Raw genomic sequence first — 25,916 nt, 5'->3', positions numbered from 1 at the left:
TCATGCTATTAGTTAAGTAACACAAAATCCAAGGAAGTGAAACCAGTCAACATCACTGGACAATGCAGTGTCGAGTCAGTTTGGTGTGACAAGCATTGGGAGATCAGAATTGAGAGTAGGAGTGTGCTATAAGCCTAATGCCTCTGATGAGTATAATAAGAAACTGTAAAGGGAAATAGAGTGGGCCAGTAAATCAGAGAGTCTTATAATGGGGGATTTTAATTTCCCAGATATTGACTGGAATTTGTGGGTTGGTCACTCACACACTAGCAAGGCTTTTGTGGATTTATTGGATGATTGTTTTCAACATCAGCATGTTCGGAAGGCAACTAGAGGAAGTAATACTCTTGATCTGATTATCAGCAGTGATTCTTCATGCATTAAGAATCTGCAAATAAAGGAACCACTAGGTGGCAGTGATCACAGTGTGCTGAAGTGGGATTTACTCAAAGAGGTAACTACCATCACGGCTAAAGGGAAGGGTTTTTGCTTTCGTAAAGGCGACCGCAATGGTCTGAGACAGTATTTAAATTCTATACAGTGGGATCAACTGATGATGTTACCAACAGCAAATTCAAAATGGAAAGCATTCAAAGAATTTATCTTGGAAGCTACTAGGCTTTACATACCAAGTAAGAAATATTGTTCAAGGTTTAGGCCTAAATGGATGTCAGATGAACTAATGAGACATATGGCAGAGAAGAAAAATGCATGGGATACATATAAATTAATGGGTGACATGGAAGCCTATGATAGATATAAAGCTGGTCTGTAACCAAGTCACAAAGGAGATTAGGCAGGCAAAGGCAGATTATAAGAAATCCTTGGCAAAGGATGAAAAGAAAAACAGAAAAGAGTTCTTTACTTATGTAAATTCTAGAAGGAAAGGGATGAATCAGATTGGGCCACTGGATATTGATGGTTCAACTGTTGATGATCCTACTCAGGTGGTTAACAAACTAAACAAGTATTTTATATCTACATTCACACATGAAGGGTTATTCAGGAAGGGGAATACCAGAGGTGAAGTAACCTCTGGCAGTGAGCTCGATAATCTTGTAATAACTGAGAGTAAATGGAGGAGAAATTGTTGAGGATAAACATAAAAAAGGCACCAGGGGTGGATGGGATCTATCCAGTTATATTAAATGAGACAGCAAAGGAAGTAAGCAAACCCTTAGCCATAATTATGAGAGCTTTTTTGGACTCAGGGCAGGTACCCACAGACGAAGAGATGTGCAAATGTAACCCCAATTCACAAAGGAGGATCAAAGGCTGACACAAGTAATTATAGACCTGTGAGTTTAACTTCTGTTCCAGGAAAATTAATGGAGGCACTGGTTAAAGAAGCACTGCAGGATCATCTAGACAAGACTTCAGTTATAGCTGGGACACAGCATGGTTTTGTTAAGGGAAAGTGTTGCCTGACCAATTTGATTTGATACTATGATGCAGTCACAAAAGAACTGGATGCAGGGAATAACTTTGATATTATATATTTGGATCTTAGAAAGGCTTTTGATACTATTGCACATGGAAGATTGCTGCACAAATTGGAGAAGTGTGGCATTGGAGGTAAATTGCTGCTATGGATAAAGGGGTGGTTTAGGGGGGAGAAGACAGACAGTGGTAATCAATGGACACTGCTCGTCGGGGACTAATCTTATTAGTGGAGTCTCTCAGGGTTCAGCGTTGAGTCCATTGTTGTTTTCTGTATTTATAAATCATATTGATGATGGTATACAAGCTTAATGTCCAAGTTTGCAAACGATACAAAGGTTGGCAGGGTTGTTAAGGACACTACTGACAATATGCTGCTGGAACAGGAACTGGAAAGTTGAGCAGATGGGCTGGGTGGTGGTAAATGAAGTTTAACATTGCCAAATGTAAAGTACTACATATGGGAAACAGTAACCCCAGAGTAACGTATAAACTCTGTGGTACTACACTGACAGTGGTAGAGAATGAAAAGGACCTGGGGGGTAATTGTGCAGGCTGATATGAAGTTTTCTGAGCAGTGCAGATGGGCTGCAAGAGTAGCTCATGGGGTCTTTTCAATGCAATGATATACAGGAATTTTTCTAGCAGGGATAAGGAGGTGATTATTTCCTTGTATAAGGCAATGGTCAGGCCACACCTTGAGTACTGTATACAGGTCTGGAGGCCTCATTTCAAGAAGGATGTAGAGCTGCAACAAGATTAGTGAATGGAACAAAGGGTTGCTCTTAGGAAGAAAGGCTTAAGTTTTGTAAATTACAGTGTCTGGAGACTAGGCACCGGCAAGGTGATCTGATAGAGGTGTATAAAGCCTTGAATGTTTTGAGCATGCTTAATGCTGATGGGATTCTTCCTCTTGCTCAGAATAATCACCTGAGAGGGCATAAATTCAAATTGAGGAAAGACAGATGTAGGATAGATGTGTGGAAATTTGCCTTTAGCCAGCGGGTAGTTGGTTGGTGGAACAGACTTCCATCCCTAGTTGTGGAAGTTGATAGCCTAAATAAATTTAAGGCTCAGCTGGACAGGTATTTCGAACGAATGGAGGGGTGAAATGGGAGCGGTTTTTTTTTTTTTTCTTTGGCTGATGCTGCATAAGCTTGCTTTCTTGCATCATATGCCTCTACTAATGCTAATATCAGCCACAAACTACAATTTTATTTTATATCATCCTGAATTTCAACCTTCGTCAGTGTCAAAGAACCAGTTCATTTGTAAAAAAAAAGGTGCTGGTAATGAAAAGCCAAATCAGTGTATATCATAGTGATGCAACTCTAATCAGTTTTACTCTAAACTTAATCCTAAACATATGCCAGGTACATCTAATATAACTGATAGCAATCAGTCACTTATGTATAGTATAAATTGTGACTAATAATGAACTATTGTACTGAGAACTTTTTTATAAACATTAATTCTGAATTACCTCAAATAATTCATTATCTCTTAGAGGGCGATATGTCATAACCACTCCATTATTGAATTCATCAACAGGTCGTTTTCTTTCTGCCGTACGTCCACCATTTGACAGCTTCACCATGGAACCACATCTTTCATGAAATTTCAAAATATCAACAGCAGCAGCAGCATTATTATAATTGAAAACTCCAAGAGAATCGCTACTGGTAACCTTATTAGATGAAATACCTATAATACAGTATATAAGTTGGAACTGGTACATCAGAAATATTGGAAATTAAAAGGATTACTTCTGTTATAATTTATAATAAAAATCACTGAAAAAAAAAAAGTATATTTTTCTTTACGAAGACAAAAAATTTTTAAATAAAAGCAACTTAAATGTTAACAATTCATTTTTAATGCCACTAACCACTGACTCAAAACTGCATATATAACTTTATTTACAATAGAACATACTATAAAAATAACATGTTCAAGACTGCATTATACTGTAATTAAGACAAAAACTGAACTAAAATAAAATAAAAGAAAAGTGTATATATTACAATAATATAAAATCACTGATTAAAATTTTAAATGTTGAAATTACTTAAAACCACTATACAATAGCTTTCGGCAGCAACAGCTTCCTTCATCAGCTGAGATGGTTTCGGGTTATCCACAATATATATATATATATATATATATATATATATATATATAAGTAGGGATAAGTATAGTAATAGTACCTCAATTTCCCTCGAATTACTCTAATAGATCTATTAATTCGAGGGAAATTGAGGTACTATTACTATACTTATCCCTACTTCCTTTCTCCTTTTGTTAGCTATAGCTTGCTTTTGTATAAATAAAAATAATACCACAACAGAAATTGAAAATTATAGTTGGCCTTCCTTTTCTTTTTCCTTTTTCTATATATTCGTTTCGAAGGTATCTGAGGGGCTAAATGTTATCTTGCCTGTTTGCTACTAAATTATAACATAATTCAGTTTAACTTTTGGACACTATTAAATAGGCAGATGGCAATCAGAAACAGATAGCTCTGTTAATTATTAGTAAGATACATTGAAAGGGTTAGCCCTTGAAAAAGTCCCTTTCAATGTATCTCTACACCAATAGTTAACTACATAATCATCATTGTATTATATATTTATATTTTATTACTAATTATATGTTTACTTCCAGGGTTTGGCCATGTATGCCTGCATGGGCTATATTATTTTTATAAGTTATTTTGGCCTTATGGCCTACTGCAAGCTGTATACTGTTGTGTTCATATATATGTTCTGCATCTGTATAGTACTTATTGTGCTTTTACTATAATAACTATATATATATATATATATATATACACACACATACATACATATATCCTAGCAGGTCTGCGACGCCTACTATGACACATGAGATCTACTAACTTCCTGCACACTGGAACCAGAAATGGCTGGGGTACGCATCATTCTAAATCGCTCATCCCTCCCTAAAATGAGGGATTCAAAAAGCTGATGAATGCTTTTTGAATCCCTGAAATCCCTGAATTCCAGAAATCACTAACTTTGTCAACAACCAATGCTCCTTTAGCTGAAATATCATGCCCCGTTTCCCAAGCATGTTCGGCTACGTCTGAGCTTCCATAATCAGCCATCTTGATGACTCTATCATGTTCACCTAGGCGATCATGCAACCTACGCTTTATTTCTACCACACAACACTCCCAACATTCCGAGCATTCAATCTAGTATATGATCCTGCTAGTGTCACCAGTATCAATGGAATCTTTGACCGTGGACATCACCGTGTGAAGTCTCCAACCAGGAAGTTGCACACAGCGCATCTGACATGAGCGTAGAATACGTGCAATGGGTTCCGAGATACCCGGATAGTAGGGAATGTATGCGGTAGCCCTAGGCATAAAAACATCCCTATGCCCACTATTCATATCTTTTTGACAACCATCAAGAATGCTCTGGTGGGGGGGGGGGTAGCCAAACATCTTGAGGTCAGCCGTAACCCGTCTGATCTCGTCATCTCTCTCCTCAGAGAAGGAACAATGTGATCCACCCTTCCCATCAAAGCCTTGACCACACTTTTCTTGTAGCCACCGGCCTGAGCTGATTTAAAGTGCATGTAGTGGCCACGACACATGGGTTGTGTACCCTGTACACATGCACATCAAGGAAAGGAAGGGCCCCCTCTGCCTCCGAGGTAAACTGAATATAGAGTGAACCGTCATTCAGCCACCTGAGCACTTCATTATCCCGACCCCTCTGTATTATTGACACCTTACTACTTAAATTATGAATAAACTCACCCCGAGTAGACCCACCCCTCTCCAGCAGCTTCTTCTCTTAGTCTATTAAATTTATTGACTTGCCTTTGCCTGTATTAATCCATAGTTCGGGCAGCTCTGGCCAGTGCTAATCCAGACATGTATCTAATGCACCAATTCCAAACACTCACTCAAATGGCTGGAAACAAACTCCTTACACATCTTAATATACATCAAATCCTACAATTTCAGAAAATATGTACTACCGAAGCTAGACAGAAGCAACATCTAAGGTTTGCGCACTGGTGTAAAGCTACTCATTTGGTACCATATGGTTTTCGGGTGAAACTACCATTTCAAGATAGGCAGTTGGCACGGGCTACGTGAGGAGGGGTGAAATGGGAGCATTTTTTTTTTTGGCTGATGCTACATAAGTTTGCTTTCTTGCATCGTATACCTCTACTAATGCTAATGCTGCAAGGGTATATCAGAGGAGGATACAGGAATCCCTAGATTAGCGCAGGTTCGATTAGAGCGAAACTCGAATTAATGCGGTTTATATTTAGCTACGAATTTTCGATTAGCGCGGTATTTTGGCTTGGCCCAAAGAAACTGAAGCTGGTGATGCTATGAAAGTTAGTACTAAGCTACGAATGTAAATACACTGTTAAAGTATGCATAACATTAGAGAACATTATAGAAACACATTGCTTGTTTTCTTAGTGAGCACACTGCTCTGATCACAAAAGGGAGTTACTGTTTATTTCGAGTCGCATCATACCTTCTCCATCAAGAAGCATTATCGAGAAACAAACAAAAACAAACGCAAGATACAGTGTGGGAAGCTAGTTTGTTTTTCTACCAAAAGAAAATAAAAAGGAAATGGATTATTTCAAACGTGTATTATTACAACAATTGAAATATTTTCTAACATTGTGCACTCTGAAGGACAACACCGGCTGCACTGCATTTATTATGTACATGCAGATCAGTTGTTTCAGTTGTTCTTGCATTGCGTTTTAACGTGCAGACTCCCGTGTATCTCCCATCATTAATTTCTAATTAATTACATTAATTTCTATTAAATTTTTTATATATATTACGTAATTATTAACTATGGATAAAAGGAAAAGTGTATCTGATAGTGCCTCTGGTAAAAAGAAAAGAAAAGTGATAACGTTAGATGAAAAAATTGAAGTCATAAAAAGATTTGAAGATGGTGAGAGTAAAATACAAATTTCTCAACACCTTGGAATGCCTGAATCAACGGTTCAGATGATTTTAAGTAAAGCCAGTGCATATAAGGAAAAAGGTAAGCTTGCTTCATCATCAGCACGCACACAAGCCACAAGAAACAGAAGTGTTACGATGATTGAGATGGAACGTCTTTTAGCCATTTGGATAGAAGACTGCAATCAGAAAAGAATTCCAATCTGCACAATAACCATAAAAACAAAAGCTTTGAGTATTTTTGCAATGTTAAAGGAAAAGCCAACAATAGAAAACTACGGTAGAGCAGTAACTGAAGAAAATGTTCAAGCAAGTTCTTCAAAAGAAAAAGTGATTGAAGCGGAAACAGAAGAAAATTTCACTGCCAGTAAAGTTTTAAGAAAAATTTCACTGCCATTGAACCATTGAATGTTTTTAGAAAAGAACAGGACTGCATAATGTTGCATTGACTGGAGAAGCAACAAGTGCAGATAAAGATGCAGCCATGAAATATCCCAAAATTTTAAAGAAAATTGTTGATGATGGTGGCTACACAGATCAACAAATATTTAATTTTGATGAAACAGGCCTTTTTTGGAAACAAATGCCAAGAAAAACCTTTCTGGCAAAAAACAAAAAGGCTCAACCAGGCTATAAAGTTTCCAAAGATAGAATAACACTTTTATTATTCCCATGGTTATCTATAGAAATGAAACTCCCAGATTTTTCAGTAAAGGTTTTAATAAAGCAAGCCTACCTGTTGTTTGGCACTCTAATAGAAAAGCTTGGGTCACGAAAGCTTTATTTGAAGAGTGGTTCACTAGCTATTTTTGACCGAAAGTTAAGGCCTTATGTGAAGAAAATAATCTTGCATTCAAAATTTTATTAATTTTAGATAATGCCCCAGACCACCCACCAGCACTTTCTGATTTGTGTGAAAACATGAAAGTTATTTTTTTATCTCCAAATATGACGTCTTTTATGGCCTATGGATCAAGGCATAATTGCTACTTTTAAAGCCTATTATTTATGCAGAACATTTGCGCAAGCAATTGAAGCAACAACTGGAAATAGTGCAGTTTCTTTAGTTGAATTTTGGAGAAATTACAACATCAGGAAAGCAATAGACAATATTCATGAGTTGTGGTCTGAAGTAACATCCAGGAATATGAGAGCAGTTTGGAAGCATATTTTGCCACACTGCACAAATGATTTCTGTAGTTTCACTCATGTCAACACTGTTATTGATGAAATAGCAAATATTGGAAGAGATCTAGGCTTTGATGAAATCGACAACAGTGATGTTCGTGAATTGCTGAATCACATTCAGAACAATTAAGTGATTCTGACCTCCTTAATATTGATGAAAAAGCATATGATGAGGTGGAAATTTGCAAGGAAGAAAATGTTCAAGAAAAGAAATTGACATTAAAAGAACTTGAAGGAATATTTCACGCAGATGAAAATTTTAAACAACTAATCATGGATGCAGACCCAGATATCGAGTGCAGTATGCAAATTCGCAGGAATTTGCATACTGAGAATTTATGATGAAAGAAGAAAGAAACGTATGCGCAAACCTGCCTTTTGAAATATTTTACAAAGAAATAAAGTGAGTTATATATTGTAATTTTTTTAATTTCAATAAACTTTTGATTACTGTACTGCAAATATTTATAATTATCCTTTGCTTTTATACTGCTGTAGATAAAATTGCCATAAAAAAATGTATTTTTAAAAATATTGATTGGTATATTGTAGGTCTTGGAACAAATTACGCTATTTTGTACTGATTATTAAGTTCGATTAGTGCGATTTCACATAGCGTGCCATTCTTGCGGAACCAATTAATCGAGCTAGTCAAGGGATTCCTGTATTGGGAATTTGGATTGGCAAACTACATAAAGATTTGATGTATACTAGGAGGTGTAAGGAGTTTGTTTCCAGCCATTTTAGTGAGTGTTTGGAATTGACACATTAGCATGTGTGTCTGGATTAGAGCTGGCCAGAGCTCCCTAAACTATGGATGAATACAGGCAAAGGCAAGTCAATAAATTTAATAGACTAAGAGAAGAAGCTGCTGGAGAAGGGGTGGGTCTATTCGGGGTGAGTTTATTCATAATTTAAGTAGTAAAGTGTTAACAAATGAACAGAAAGAAGTATTGAATTTAGGAACTAAGTTTTGTTTGATCCTCGTAGGCCCCCCATTGCAGATACAGCCATGGAGATAGAGAGGGCAGTAGTCGGTTTGCCTGAGATGATAGCTAATGAAGTCCAAATCAAGACGTTGTGTGTGCTAGGCCAGGCATGTATAGCTACTCCCAATCTAATGGAGCCACAAAGAAAGTCGTTAGGTGAATTGAGGTGGGATGGATGGTAGTATTATGGTGCTACCTGCAGATAAGGGTAGATCTACAGTGGTTTTGAACAAGGAGGATTATCGGGAAAGGCTCTTAATTTTCTCAATGATAGGACCACCTATAAGGTTGTTCAAAAGAACCTCTTAACCGGGCTGGAATGCCAAGTTAATAAGTTGGTGCAAGGTTGGCAGAAAGCCAAACAATATCCATGGAAGTAGCCTGGAAGTTGCGTGCGTCGGGCTGTCATTTACCTAAGTTTTATGGGCTACCAAAAGTCCATAAGGTGGGGGTGCCTTTAAGGCCCATTGTATCTTTTGTAGGCAGTCCGATGTATGCTCTATCCAGGTTTTTGGCGGAGCTTATATCCCCCATAGTGGGACGTTCGGACTTTACTATTAAGAATAGTAGTGATTTTGTACAGTTTGTTCAAACTCAGGAGATAGAAGAGGGGGGAAATTATGGTGTCTTTTCACATTTCCTTGTTCACCTGTATACCCATTGAGATGGTTTGGATTGTGTGCAGGTAGTATTAGGAAGAGATGATACTTTGAAAGATAGGACACTGTTGAGTTGTTAAGATCTATGTAAAGGAATTAGATTGTGTCTAGTACCACTATGTTGTTTAGAAATATTATGTATCAGCAGGTCCGCAGAGTGGCCCTAGGTTCGCCCATTAGTGCGGTTATAGTCAGCCTGGCAATGGAGGAGTTTGAGGGTAGGATGTTGGTGAGCACTCTTCCACTCCTGGTTCGGGTGTAGAAGAGATATGTCTATGACACTTTTACGATAATACAGAGGGGTCAGGATAATGAAGTGCTCAGATGGCTGAATGATGGTTCACCCTATATTCAGTTTACCTCGGAGGTGGAGGCGGAGGGGGGGCTCTTCCTTTCCTTGATGTGTATGTGTATAAGGTAGGCTGCCGTTTGGGAGCTAAGGTTTATAGAAAACCCATGTGTTGTGGCCAGTACATGCACTTTAAATCAGCTCAGGCCGGTGGCCACAAGAAAAGTGTGGTCAAGGCTTTGATGGGAAGGGTTGTCCCTCCTCTGAGGAGAGGGATGATGAGATCAGACGGGTTACGGCTGACCTCAAGATGTTTGGCTACCCCCAGAGTGTTATTGATGGTTGTCGAAAGGATATGAATAGTCGGCATAGGAATGTTTTTACGCCTACAGCTACCACATACATTCCCTACTATCCGAGTATCTCGGAACCCATTGCACGTATTCTATGCTCGTGTCAGATACGCTGTGTGCAGCTTCCTGGTCGGAGACTTCACATGGTGGTGTGCACGGTTAAAGATTCCATTGATACCGGTGGTGCCAGCAGGGTCATATACGAGATTCAATGCCCAGAATGTGGGGAGTGTTATGTGGGAGAAACAAAGCATAGGTTGCACAATCGCCTAGGTGAACATGATAGAGTCATCAACACGGCTGATTATGAAAGCTCAGCCGTAGCCGAATATGCTTGGGAAACGGGGCATGATATTTCAGCTGAAGGAGCGTTGGTTGTCGACAGAGCTAGTGGTTTCTGGAACTGGAAGTGGCTAGAGAACTAGAGAACGGATATGTTCGTCCAGACGCTATGGTATTAATAGGAATAAGGGTTGCTGCATTCAGCCACTTGAGTCCCTCATTTTAGGGAGGGACAAGCGATTTAGAATGATGCGTACTCGAGCCGTTTCTGGTTCCAACGTACGGGAAGTTAGTAGTGCTCATGCATCGTAGTGGGCATCACAGACCTGCTAGGATATATGTAGGTATATATATATATATATATATATTGTGGATAACCCGTAACCATCTCAGCTGATGAAGGCAGCTGTTGCTGCCGAAAGCTATTGTATAGTGGTTTTAAGTGATTTCAACATTTAAAATTTTAATCAGTGATTTTATATTATTGTAATATACACTTTTCTTTTATTTTATTTTAGTTCAGTTTTTGTCTTAATTACAGTATAATGCAGTCTTGAAGATGTTATTTTTATAGTATGTTCTAACGTAAATAAAGTTATATATGCAATTTTTGAGTCGGTGGTTAGTGGCGTTAAAAATTAATTATCGAATTCCTGACACCGGAGGCCTCTTTAATAAATGCTAACAACATTAAGGAATTAGAAAATGGTTGGTTGGTTGGCTGGTTGTATGGATGGATAGGTGAAATGGGAGAACTGTGTTTTGTTTTGTTTTTTAAGCTGATGCTGTATAAGCTTGCTTTTTTGCAACATTTGCCACTACTAATACTAATAAAATCATCACACAAATTTAATGACTATAATTAAAAATGCAGTGATTTATAAACATTCTACAATAGTATAAATTCAAAATAAATCAATCTCCAACCTAACAAAACAAATATTTTATATAAAATTTTATTATCTGTCACGCTCATCAAATTAGAAGCATTCCCAGGGTGGAAACTCACATAACCCAAAACTTAAGTAAGGTACTTGCACATTTAATCACATCAGATGCATGGCACTGTCAAAAGTCTTACCAAAGGTCCAGTTGTTGTATTTGGTTAGGCCATATTGCTCCGGGGATATGCGGTGGTCATTTCTTAACCTTTCCGCATCCTCTGTATTTGGTGGTCACGGGCTCATACACCGGTCTAATGAAGAAGCATGTGCTACACACTGCTGCTCCTGCCCACCTGGCTACGGAGGCGCCCAAAAGTCCTGTAGCATGCATGATCAGAGTGGGCATACCCACATCTTACTACACAGCAAATAGAACAGGCCTGATAGAGGGGAAAAGTACAGGGGACAACTTTATCAAATCTGTATTCTCCCATCCAGTTCTGAAGTGCTAGTCTCAGCCAAGAAGCTTAACCTCCAATATATATAAAGAACAAAGTGCAACATGCTAGAAACAAATTGCAGAAGTGGCTAATGGATAGAATTTACGTGCAAGTGACAAGAGTCTGATATCTTAAACCAGTATTTCCCAAACTTTTTTAGTCATGGAACACTTTTATTCTTACAATATATTTCTGGAAAACTTTTTTATCTTATGGTATATTTATGGAAAACTTTTTTTATCTTATGGTATATTTCTGGAAAATGCTTTATCTTAAGATATATTTATGGAACATATACATATAATGTTTTGTGGCTATTTGGTTTTTAAAATAAAATATACATAATTAGTGTGCAAATATATTTTATTTTTTTTAAAAAAATCAAAAAAGAAACAAAATATTGCACTATTTCTATCAGGAAAAAACATATAAAGTATTATAAAAATCCATTCAAAATGCATACAAACATGTTGAGTGAATACATCATATCCAGTATGTGATCTGTCAATAACCATAAAACATGTTAAATTATATAAAAAGTGTTATATGCTTCAAATATACAAAAATTCAAATTGAAAAAAAAAAAAAAAAAAAAAAAGATATTTTTTATTAATTACAATTTTTTCACAGAATGCAGTTTGGGTAAAGCTGCCTTAAATAAACTCAGTCTACTTATATAAAAGGGATGAATAATTACCATGAGAAACTGCATTTTTCGTTGTTTTTGAGTATCTTTTATTATAAGTTGGAAATAAAAATTTTCATTATAAAACTACCTTTCAATAAGTAAGATAACAATACATGATTGTAACACTGTACCCTTTTTACAACCTATGCCACACTAGCCAACTCACTGTCAAGAGGTTTTGGCAATAAATTGAATTTAATAATAATCCTAAAATATCTTAACTTAAATAAACTATCTGAATTTTATAACTGATTTAAATGTACACTAGATACTTTAATAATGCAAGGTGAAACATTACATGAATGATAAAACTGTAACTTAGGAAGAATTTGAGCCTCAAATCCACATTAAAAAGCTCATAAATTTACTGATGAAGAAATAACAGCACAGATTTTTCAAAACAATAACATATATGACCACCAGGGATGGCTTTAGGATAAGGCCGAGTAGGCACTGGCCTAGGGGCACCAATACCACCTAAACCTTGGTGCAAATTGGTAAAATTAATCATTCTAAAAAATTAATCTAAAAAATTAACCTTCCCATAGACAGGAGGGGGTGCCATCAGTCAATGTGGCCTAGGGACACCATATACCCTTCAGCCAGCCCTGTTGACCACAAATAGGTGAACAATGGACATTCTGGTCTCATTTTGGAAGTATTTTTCAACAGTTAAAATGGAAAGGAAAGGAAAGGAATGCACACAATTTATATAACACCAAATACAAAAATAAAATGTAAACTTCCTTATAAGTATAGAGAAGGAAAGAGAAAAGAGAAGCAACTAAATTGTCGATTTTCATTTGGATTGTCTTTCAGACATCAACTGATTGTGATTGACTCGAAAGATATTGTAGCAGACTTTGAGCCTCTTCAGAAACATTAAGTCAAAATGTTATTAATAACAATTTAATAACAATTCTGCTCAGACTGGCTATCAAGAGCATTTCCAAAACTGCAAGGAAAGAAAAGATCTCAATTCAGTTTCCCCCCACCTTTTTTTTACATTCGGCATTGCTTTCAAAGAATTATTAAAATGCCAAGAATGACTTCAGATAACTTGTTAGATTTATGCTTCCTTGTGCACTCGTCAGTTCCCTGATCGAGGACTTCTATTCACCAATTCTTTCTTCTTTCATATTAGTGTCTGGTAGGTTCTCACACTAAATAAAACTGAGAATGAAACTGACAGAACTGAACTCAAAATATTTATTTCTTTACTTTCAATTATATTGGGAAGAACTGAAAATTTTTTTTTTTTTTTTGCAAAATCAGAGGTGATGAAAAATGTTCAAAGCAAGTACAAGTTTTATTTTCAATAAATAATGTTTTTCATATAAAAAATAGATTTTCCACAGTTGTGTTCACAATCAGAGTGAAAATAAAAATGGCTTTAAAAAGTGAACAATTTTTATTTCTTGCTAATTTTTAAGGTTATAAACGGAGTAACTTTTTTCCCCATTTAACTGAATGCACATGATACCTCAAAAAACACTAGCATAACCAATTACAGGTTAACTTTGGTCTTAACAAGTCACCTTAAATTGCAGGCAATTTTATAAAGCAAATTTCTATTGTGCAAGGAGTTTTTGTTCACTGCCTACACAAGATGGCATGGGCAGTAGACATTATTCATAATCTGTGATTTATACAAAATTCTTGGTCTGATTCAAATAGTAAGTCAGTTGTTGAATGTTAAGTTTTCTCGCCAAAAAATGTCGACACTTGCTATAGTCAATTTGCTTAATTTTTCCCCATACGAATATTTATTTTATGTTATACTTATCCAAAGCCAAATTTGGTTTGCATAGATTTATTTCCTGGGTTGCCAATCACACGTTTTTGATACCTCACTTCATTTTAAACCTTCATTTTTAACGTAACAAGTATCCACATTTTTTAAATGTAAGCAGTTGGAATATAGAGATTTTTATAATTCCCATCAGACCATCAACTATTATTGATACTTTGCCACGGGAAGAGAGTTCAATACTGATAAAGCACAAGCACTGACTGACTTTGTACAGCTACAGCCATCTTCAAAAGGTAATAATGTTCTCAAAATGGGTTAAAGATATTCCTGATGGTTTTGTGTTGTCACTGAAAGTGTAAAGGCAATTATTCAAGGACACTCTTGGATATGGTCAAGAAAGTGTGCATATTACAGATCCCAAAGATGATAACAATCAACCAGAAAGCATACATTGCTGTTTCTACAAAAATCCGAACCTGGTGGGAAAAGTATTTCTGCAGCAAATAGTGTCTTGTAACAAGCCATGGGTATACTATTTCACTCCAGAATCAGAAAGATCTCTTATAGAATGGCGCAAAAAAGGATCTGCACCACCCAAAAAATTAAAGAAGGCAGGCAAGATCATGGGAAAGAGTATCCGAGTTTTGGAAGAGTTATTTCTTGTTATTAATTCCCCATCACCTTAAGCAATAAACTTGTGCAATAGTTATTGCTCAGTAACACAGCAACTTCTCAATGATTTGCATACAGCATTCACAAGAAAACATTTACAAAACTGTCAGAGGGAATCATTCTACTGCATGACAACACACTTCCAACACAGCAAAATTTTATGACAACACTTAACAACATAGTGAATTTCGATGAAGGAGCACAGGAGAGGGCAAAATTTCAAGAGTTGACTAATTGAAATGTGGTGTCCTGAATGTCTTGACTGGCTACACAGTCGACATCAGTTCTTTGCCACAGCAACAGTAAAAATGTGTCAGCATTAAGGAACAACATCTTCAGAAAGAGTCATAAGTTTGGTGATTACAATTTTATTTTTTTTGCAGAAAGTAAAAGTCCAGTTTAATCTTCAACCATCTTCTTATAATAAATTTAAAATTTTTAAATTTAAAATATGTGTGGAAGCACACTTTAATCCAACAATGAATCCAGTGTGGGCTTCATAGGCAGGCCTTTTCACTTATACATTCCCATTATACCAGAACTCCATTTAAGCTAGTTACTGAGCTGTCGATGAAGAATCATACATCACCCAGTGTACTGATTAAACAGAAGAAATCTACAACAGAAGAAAACAAAAGAAATTCTTTCTTGGAGTAGAAGGGAAAGAATTCTTTATCTTTGTACCAATGTCAACAAATGAAGTGCCAGATGCCAGCAGATTCTTTACAGAATAAACTATAAATCCGCTTATTGGGGTCAATAGTAAAATATATGCAATTTCTTTCCCACACTGAACAAATAGGAAATGATGCTTGAAAAGTCAACCAATATGGTATGTCCCTATGTCAACTTAAAATTTGATATTAATGATACAAATTTTTAAGGAAATAATATAAAATTTGCATATACAGTAAAATGCATGGACTGAAATTTTGAGAGAATAAAAATAAAGTCTGCTGAAGGATGTAGTGTTTTAATAACCCTCATCCCCATAAAGACTGAGCTGAAAGGCTGTAGCCCTTACATAACAACCAAAGCTAAGAAAAATGAACCAGAAACATGCAGACACAAATATATATATTCGTAAATAGTGTCTCTATTGCGGACAAAATATATAATGATTATATTTAAAATAGTAAATGCTGCCCAGTAATTAATAAAATATAAACTGACTGAGACTATATGAAATTTTGAAGAAAACAACAAAAGATATGAAAATGTGAAATACAAAGTAGGCTAAAATCTAGCAAAAATGCAGAGAAACAATGAAATCTGAAATACTGAGAGCATCATTATGCACTAACAAAAAAAATATGAGACCAGAATAGACTAGGAAAACCATTATAACCTACCTAATGAAAGTAAACTAACAGTAAATAAAACTGAGATGCAATATCGTGTGCAGAGGTCAACAGAAATGATAGTTTGAGGAAATTTGTAACCTAAATAAAAACATAAAATAAAAATACAGAAATAAAAGCCTGCCATATGTGAAACAACAAAATAACTATGCCTAGAAGAAAGTTACAGAAGTGAAAAACACTAAAGACCAGGGAGCAAAGACAAGTCTCCTTTACTAGTTTAAGGTTATCACAAATATAATATAAATTTAAAGAAAAGGCAGGGTAGTGAATTTCTAAAAATGTAGCAGATGAAAAAGTGTGCAGAGCAGTAAAGTTGCTTGAACTAGGCAACGGAGCGAGAAGCAACAAAAATTGAAATATTCAGGGTGCGATCATTCACACTGACACAAGCAACAAGAACTTAATTAGAATAAAAAAAAATACATCATTGGAACATAACAGAAAATGACTATGTAAAACTCCAATAAATGATATCAAACGATATTACAACATTTCAGGTGCATTAGCAAATAGTACTAATTCACATTTATAACAAAAAAAATAGCAAAAAGCAATGACTTTTATGTGCAAACCAAGAATCATTTCTATGCACCTGCCACATAGCCTATTCATCCATTCATTCTTCTAACAAGCAATGATAACAAAAATAATATCCAGTGCTTCAGCTACAATATACGGTATATATATAGCCTATGTGATATGTATGAAAAAAAATAATAATAATAATTGCCAAAGTTTTTATTGGTATTATTATACACCAATTTTAATGAAATTAGGGAAGGACCAACAAGTTGTTCTAACAGGGCAAAATATAAAATTTAATGAAAATCCATTCACCAGGAGTTTGGTTATTACAAGTGAACAGATCAGCAAGGAAATAAGAATTATCAGATATCTACTGGTCTAATTTTAATGAAATTTGGAACTGCTTTACAAATCTTCCTAAAAGGTCCAAATATAAAATTTTATGAAAATCCATCCATTGAGAGTCAAGTTGCTACATGTCAATGGACAGATACGGTGAAGACAATAGGCACTTTATGCATATACCAACACTCCTAATAAGGATAAAAAAAGATTAAATATAGAGAACAGGAGGCAACATAAAGTGCAAGCAAAAGACAAGTTATGTTATGAGGGAGGGGGCTTCGAGTTCAAATAACAGTGAGCATAATCACTAAAAATAACTGCATGGAGAAGAGCAGAGCTTGAAATCCATTACGATACGCTATAAATCCTCTTTACTGGAGTAAGGTACGTGACAGCAAAGAGTTCTTTACTTATGTAAACTCCAGAAGGAAGGGGATGAATCAGATTGGTCCACTTGATATCGATGGGTCAACTGTTGAGGATCCTGCTCAGGTAGCTAACAAACTGAATGAATATTTTGCATCGACATTCACAAACGACATTCACACCTCTGGCAGTAAGCTAGAGAATCTTGTAATAACTGAGAGTAAAGTGGAGGAGAAATTGTTGAAGATAAATACAAGAAAGGCACCTGGGGTGGATGGGATCTATCCAGTTATATTAAAGGAAGCAGCAAAGGAAGTAAGCAAACCCTTAGCCATAATTATGAGAGCTTCCTTGGACTCAGGGGAAGTACCCATGGACTGGAGATGTGCAAATGTGACCCCAATTCACAAAGGAGCATCAAAGGGCGACACAAGTAATTATAGACCTGTTAGTTTAACTTCTGTTCCTGGAAAATTAATGGAGGCACTGGTTAAAGAAGCACTGCAGGATCATCTAGACAAGACTTCAGTTATAGCTCAGACACAGGTTTTGTTAAGGGGAAGTCTTGCCTGACCAATTTGATTGGATACTATGATGCAATCACAAAAGAACTGGATACAGGGAATAACTTTGATATTATATACTTGGATCTTAGAAAGGCTTTTGATACTGTTGCACATGGAAGACTGCTGCACAAATTGGAGCAGTGTGGCATTGGAGGCAAATTGCTGCTATGGATAAAGGGATGGTTGAGTGGAAGAAGACAGAGAGTGGTAATCAATGGACACTGCTTATCGTGGACTAATGTTATTAGTGGTGTCACTCAGGTTCAGTATTGGGTCCATTGTTGTTTTCTGTATTTATAAATGATATTGATGATGGTATATCAAGCTTAATGTCCAAGTTTGCAGACGATACGAAGGTTGGCAGGGTTGTCAAGGACACTACTGACACTATGCTACTGCAACAGGATCTGGAAAGGTTGAGCAGATGGGCTGAGAGGTGGCAAATGAAGTTTAACATTGAGAAATGTAAAGTACTACATATGGGAAACAGCAACCCCAGAGCAACGTATCAACTCTGTGGTACTACACTGACAGTGGTAGAGAATGAAAGGGACCTGGGGGTGGTTGTGCAGGCAGATATGAAGTTTTCTGAACAGTGCAGACGGGCTGCAAGAGTAGCTCATGGTGTATTGTCGATGATATATAGGAATTTTTCTAGCAGGGATAAGGAGGTGATTATTCCCTTGTATAAGGCAATGGTCAGACCACACCTAGAGTACTGTATACAGGTCTGGAGGCCTCATTTCAAGAAGGATGTAGAGATGCTGGAACGAGTACAGAGAAGGGCAACAAGATTAGTGAATGGAACAAAGGGGTGCTCTTACGAAGAAAGGCTTACGTTTTGCAAATTACAGTGTCTGGAGACTAGGCACCGGTGAGGTGATCTGATAGAGGTGTATAAAGCCTTAATGGTTTGAGCATGCTCAATGCTGATGGGATTCTTCCTCTTGCTCAGAATAATCACCTGAGAGGGCATAAATTCAAATTGAGGAAAGACAGATGTAGGATAGACGTGAGGAAATTTGCCTTTAGCCAGCAGGTGGTTGGTGTTGCAGGAATAGACTTCCATCCCTTGTCGTGGAAGTTGATAGCCTGAATAAGTTTAAGGCTCAGCTGGACAGGTATTTCGAACGAACAGAGGGGTGAAGTGGAAGTGGTTATTTTTTATTTATTTATTTATTTGTGTTTTTTTTTTTTTTTTTTTGGCTGATGCTGCATAAGCTTGCTTTCTTGCGTCAAATGCCTCTACTAATGCTAATGCTAATGTTCTTATTGATATCCATCGAACAAGAAACAAAGTTGAAAAGTCAACCAAGGCACTTATGGCCTTCTGTGCTAACTTCAAATTTGATACCACCAAATAATACTAACTGTTAAGGAATTAAAATTGTCTGGCTATATATTAAGATACATGGGATGATTATAAGTAAAAGGAAAACTCAAAAAGCCCATAAGATGGTGTCTCTTTACAGGCTTAAAGTTTTCACAAAATGAAACAGATATACTGACTGAAAGAAAGTTGCAGAAATGGAAATTCCAGAATTCCAGTGAAATGATATGTCTCCTTTACTAGCTAAAGCTGTCACAAGCTGAAATGATGAATTTGGAGGGAATAAAAACTTTCTGTTAATTTCTGTTTTTATTATTTTCTGTTTAATTTAATTTAATTAGGTCCAACATAATGGTCATTCTAGTCTATTCTGCTTTTTTTTTTTTTTTCAAAATTTCATCTCTCTTAGTTTTTTAAAAATTTTATAATCTCAAATCAATTTATATTTTATTAATTACTGGGTGGTCTTTACACTTGAAGCTGACATATAATCATTATGTACTTTATCCCCACTAGACATGCTATTTATGATATTTATATTTGTGAAATCCATTTTTGGTTCATTTTTCCAGCTTTGGATGCTTTTTTGGTTGGGAATATGTTTACTTACTGGTTGTTGTAATGTAGGGCTGCAGCTGCTCAATTCAGGACTTGCTGGATTGAAGGGGTTAGGTTACTGAAACACTTCTTTCTTCCTTCTCCTTTATTGCTTTCCTCTGAAGAGGTATCACTGGTTTTAAATTTTAAATTGAATGATATACTCTCTTTTGACTATTCAAGCATCATTTCTTGTTTGGCTAGAATCAGCAAGAATATCACACATAGATTCTTTTCAACTCACCCAGAAGCAGAGGTGTGATGAATTCTTTGGTAGATCCAAATCCCATACCAAATCATTCTGTTCAGCTTGTGTAAACTGTTGCATCTTTTTGACATGGCTTCAATTTCACTATTCTTACTTTACTTGTGAACGCCGATAATCAGTACAGTCAGTTCTGCTATAACGCGGAACATGTGTTCCTAAAAATCTCCACGTTATGGTATTTCGCAAATTAAAAACAACAGGGCTTATAAAAAAAATAGGGACAGTAGTAGAGCATTCAAAAAAATGTTCAGTCTGGCAAGTAAAACAATACAATAAAAAAAAGTTAGAAACCCAATAAAATTACTATTTATAATAAATAAATAAATATTACGGTAAATATAGCACTCTCTTTACAAGATATGAAGTTTCATTGATATTTCTGTTTGCTGAGATTTTCTTTTTTTTTTTTTTTTTTGTGTTGTAAAATTTAAAACAGTAAAAAAGATAAACAAGACTGTAATGCATTAAGGGCTTAAGCCTCAAGCTGCGAAAGAGATTAGACTATGTGTATTTTAGTGCAATGGCATCATTTATACACAGCTAATTATAGATTAGCAAATCTGAAATAGTGGTATCGTTTAAGTTACATCTCATATTGTGAATACCTTCACGATGAGTTGCCATGACATTGCACTACTTCGAATAAGTAATGCTTCACCCGAAGGAGAAGACTGTTGTTACTTATTCTCAGTGGATACCACCACCCAGACGGCACCGTTTCAGGGCTATTTGGCCCTTCTTCGGTGGGTAGTTACCCAAGTGATGTAATGATGACAAAACAGTTGTGAAGTATATTTCCACAATATGAGAGATGCCTGATGGTGTATAATATAAGTTAAGACTCTAATGCATTAAGGGCTTAAGCCTCAAGCTGCGAAAGAGATTAGACTATGTGTATTTTAGTGCAATTGCATCATTTATACACTAATCTAATAAATTCAGACACACAAATTCAGAATTCATTAATGAAACGTTAATTTCATTAATTTCCTCCAGTTGTTGAAAGTAAACTTCACAGCTTCAGTCTTAGCACCTGGGGTGTACTTCCTCATGGAAGTGTAAGTCCAACTAAATAACTGAAAAATGATTACCTCTTGCATTATATTCAAAGTCCATTCTAACCACTTCCTGCACGTTTGATCATTTGTGACGTCCTCGAATTCAAACATAGCGATAAATGATCTCTTTATCTCTCACATATTTGACATTTTTTAAGCTTCGTAAACTTGTACAAAGTATGTATTGCTGCGCAGGTTGTCACGTTCGACTTGGTGCTGGGGTTTGCATTCACCTAGTGTTACTCGCAAGTGAAATCATGCATGAGCCAATGAGAAAATCACGTTATACTTACATTGTTCCCTAATATATCAGTCGCGTTGGAGCAAATTCGCATTGCGAAAATGCGCACTATAGCAGAACTGACTGTATATGCTGGAAAATTCTTAGTTTTAGGTGGAAATGATTAGTCTTTGTTGTGGGGGACAGAAAGAATAGCTGATAGTAGATTTGGATACTGTAATTCAGTTTTGTTCAAAGTGATGTGCCCTGTAATATTTGCAAAAATAACAATCTAGCATGTGGATTATGGGTTCAAGCCACAGCAGAATACACCAAATGCAAAAGGTGCTCTTGGCTAGCTTTTAGAATACTGTCCAGAACTGCCTTGTAAAGAAAACATATACAGTACAGAAAAGAACAAAACATCATAATCTGGAAACCAATTATTATCTAATAGAGTTCACTGATTAAACCATCGATTAAATGGTTGGATCTCAAGAATGAATTCAGCATAATGAACAAACAAAAAATCACACATTTAAAAGGTGATGCACAGAGCAGAGAAAAGGGAGAAGAAAACAAGGATCCACAAGAAGCCAATAAGTCAGGCAGATGCCAGCTCAAGCTCTCCAGGAGCAAATTGACTTGTGTCCAGTGTGAAACCAAAGTCACTGTCAGAGCAGTCAAAAAGGATGACTGGAGGCAAACAAAATTTTTGGTAAGTTCACTTGAACTATTGATATGTTAGAGAGTATAGCAAAGTAAATGGCAGTGATAATGCAAATTGGAAAAAAAAGAAATACTGTTTCTAAATCTTCAGCAACTAAATCCTATAGTTTTATTTGAGGTGTCATTGTTGTATATTATAGTCATTATATGATTTATACTTTTTTTTTTTTTTTTGGTAGTTGTTGGCACATCGGCTTCTGTGGCCATAGTGCACCTCCCAAGGTTTTTGCAGTACTTTGATCCAACCCCGAGGCGGGATTCGAACCCACGACCTTTCGGTTGCCAGGCAGGCACTTTACTCGCCTGGCTAGCCCGGTCGGCATGATTTATACTGATGGGCGATTGATGCTGGAGTATGAGTTGACCCAACTTGTCAACTGCTTATATCAGTAAATTTCTCAAAAAACTAAATACAATGTATAGCTTTATCAAATTATTCTAATTAGCTGAAGCAATCTTTAGTGAGTGAAATGAAATTGTTATACATAATGTAATACCAAAGTCGTTACAAGTCAGTCTAAAATTAACAATTCCCCCACCCTCAGTTCGAGCATCCTTGTCTCTCACATTTGTAGTGAGGGCAGAGAACTGAAAGCCTGCAACTACAACCTCAGTTTCATCCTAAATAAATGTAGAAGTAGTGGTAGTAGTAATAGTGGCATGTGATGCAAGAAAGCAAGTGTATGAGCTTATGCAGCATCAGCCAAAAAAAAAAAATCACACCAAATGCTTGTACAATTCCTCCTTAAATTTATTCAACTTATCAACTTCCACAACGACAGATGGAAGTTTGTTCCAGCAATTAACCACCCGCTGGCTAAAGGCAAATTTCCGCACATCTATTCTACATCTGTCCTTTCTTAATTTGAATTTATGCCCCCTTAGGTTCGTAATCTGAACAAGTGGAAGGATCCCATCAGAATTCAGCGTGCTCAACCCATTCAAGGCCTTATACACTTCAATCAGATCACTGCGCAGGTGCCTAGTCTCCAGCCACTGCAATTTGCAGAACTTAAGCCCCTCTTGGTAAGAGGATCCCTTCATTCCCCTCACCAATCTTGTTGCCCTTCTCTGTACACACTCAAGCAAATCGACATCCTTCCTAAAATGAGGCCTCCAGACCTGTACGCAGTACTCAAGGCGTGGCCTGACCATTGCCTTATACAGAGGGGACAATCACCTCCTTTTTCCCTGCTAGCAAAATTCCTATATATCATTGACAAAACCCCATGACCTGCCCTGGCAGCCCGTCTGCATTGTCAGAAAACTTCATATCTGACTGCACAATTACTCCCAGGTCCTTTTCATTTTCTACCACCTTAAGTGTAGTACCACACAGTTGGTACGTTTCTCTGGGGTTACTTCTACCCATATGCAGTACTTTGCATTTGTCAAGGTTAAACTTCAGTTGCCACTTCTTAGCCCATCTGCCCAAATTATCTAGATTCTGTTGCAGTAGCACACTGCCATTTGCTGTCATTAACAACCCTGCCAACCTTTGTATCATCTGCAAACTTCGACATTAAGTCTGATATACCTTCATCAATATACAAAACGACAGTGGACCCAATACTGAGCCCTGTTGGACTCCACTAATAACATTAGTCCACGAAGAGCAGCACCCATTGATTACCACCCTATGTCTTCTCCCACAACCATCCTTTTATCCATTGTAGCAACTTACCCTTAATACCATTCTGCTCCAATTTGTACAATAGTCTTCCATGTGCAACAGTGTCAAAAGCTTTCCTGAAATCCAAATATATGATATCAAAATTATCACCTAGGGGGGATAGATCCCATCCACCCTAGGTGCTTTTCTTATGTTTAACTTCAACAATTTCTCCTCCACTTTGCTCTCAGTTATTACAAAATCATTAAGTATCCTGCTACAATTTGATAACCTTCTGCCATTTTCAAAAACTTAATAATTCCTCATGTGTGAATGTAGATGCAAAATACTCATTCAGTTTGTTTGCTATTTGAGCAGGATCATCAACAGTTGAACCATCAATGTCAAGTGGACCAATCAGATTCATCCCCTTCCCCAATCAGATGCAAGAAAAAAATGTTTTCTTTTATTAAAGAAAGTTCAGAATTAAGACCAAAACAAGTTGGGAATCATCCCTCCCTAGGATATAATGGTGTTAAATGTAATTGTGAATGAGTATGCAGTAAAAGAAGCTATGAATACAACTGTCTATAGCAAGTTGTAACTTTTACTCAATTAACCTGTGAATAAATATGCTTTGTTGGCTTAAATGCCTGATCTTGTCAATATTCACCATCATACTAGTAATTCATAATACACTCTAGTTATTTTAGGGAAAGGGTTATTGCAAATCGAAAAATGATTTAAAGTTTTCAAAAACTGAGCAGTTCACAAACCTGAAAATGCAACTTTCTTGCTGCAGTTCACTGAGTGCACTAAAGAAAGCTCCAAGGGTGGAAAGGTATTGTCCTACCATACACTAGGCAACATGACTTTGACCAAGGAAATAAAAGATGAAAAAAAGACCAAGAGATTACAGGAATAAATTAACTAGTTGTCAAAAATATTCCTGAGGATTTTAGTCCCCTGATTCCAGTGTATTCCTGAGGATTTTAGTCCCCTGCATCCCCTTGTGATCCATGTTAAAAGCAAGATGGATACCTTTAGCATGCTGTTCTGTGTATTACAAGTCATAACTATAGCAGCTAAAATTGCATCTTGGAGAGTTATAATTTGTAATTTTGTAAATATAATAAAATGTATGATCAACTGCATAATACAGAATAGAAAAACTTGATTAACCTTTGTAATTATGAACATTATTTTGGACTATGATTAAAAACTTCCTTAAAGTTTTATATATTTATTTCTTAAAAATTAATTTTATTACTAAACAGAGCAATCTTCATAGATTACCCCCATAGTTTACCCTCTGCCTCTTATATCCTTAAGCCCCCATAGATTACCCTCTGCCTCTTATATCCTTAAGCAGTTTTGTCAGCATTTTTTGAGGATAACAGATAATCCTGAAAATTATAACCTTGAAAACTGGCACAGAAATATTTCAAAATCATTCACTTTCTGAGACCACCTTTATTTTCAATTTATTATAACATAACTGTGAAAATGAATCCTCACTGAACAATGGATATTCTGTGCATCCCCAAAACAATTAGATCAAAAGCACTTAATTAATAAATTAACTTTGTATTATTCATGTGGTAAAAGACTGGTTCGTTTCAAAATTAACCCATGGATAATGTAGTGGCATCTACAAAATATATCTGAAGTTAGCAAACCTCTAATTGCTATGAAGGCATCCTTAAATTCAGACAAAGTACCTATACATTTAAGAAGTGCAAAAATGTGTTGCCTATTCACAAATATGCTCAAAGGGTGAAATGAGCAACTACAGGCCTGTCAGTTTGACTTCTGTAACAGGAAAGATCGTGGAGTACTCAATTAAGGATGCAATACAAGATCAAGTATGAAACTATAAGGGAATCACAGCATAAATTGTTAAGGTTAGATCATGTCTCACTAATCTAATTTGCTACTATGAGGTTGTCAGAAATGAACTGGATGGAAGGAATAATTCTAATATCATTTACTTAAATTTCAATGAAGCTTTTGATAAAGACCCACATGAATGACTACTGTATAAATTGGAGCAATGTGGCATTAACTATTATGTGGCTAACATTATAAGTGGGGTTCCACGGGGTTAGGTGTTTTGGCATCTGTTTGAGGCCATAAATAATATAGTGGGAGAATTTAGAGCTGTTCAAAACAAATAAGTTTTTAAAATTTTGCAGTTTTTCACTTATTTAACTTACTAAATTTTGTTCAATAAATAGTTTTAATAGTTCTAGTCACATTCA

General features: G+C 36.2%; 1 protein-coding gene across 1 annotated transcript in view; it reads right to left on the bottom strand.

Moving 5' to 3' along the window:
• Positions 1–25,916, bottom strand: part of Neurl4 (neuralized E3 ubiquitin protein ligase 4) — a 636,447-nt gene that overhangs the window by 582,197 nt on the left and 28,334 nt on the right. Inside the window, exon 3 of the mRNA XM_090369970.1 lies at positions 2,924–3,144. Within this exon, the coding sequence (XP_090226096.1) occupies positions 2,924–3,144 (221 nt within the window). The remainder of the gene's footprint in view (positions 1–2,923; positions 3,145–25,916) is intronic.

Source organism: Mastigoproctus giganteus, chromosome 3 (genome assembly GCF_048544385.1).
Source record: "Mastigoproctus giganteus isolate SK-2022 chromosome 3, ASM4854438v1, whole genome shotgun sequence".
Lineage (NCBI taxonomy): Eukaryota > Metazoa > Arthropoda > Arachnida > Uropygi > Thelyphonidae > Mastigoproctus > Mastigoproctus giganteus.
This window is presented reverse-complemented; position numbering and strand designations above follow the sequence as displayed.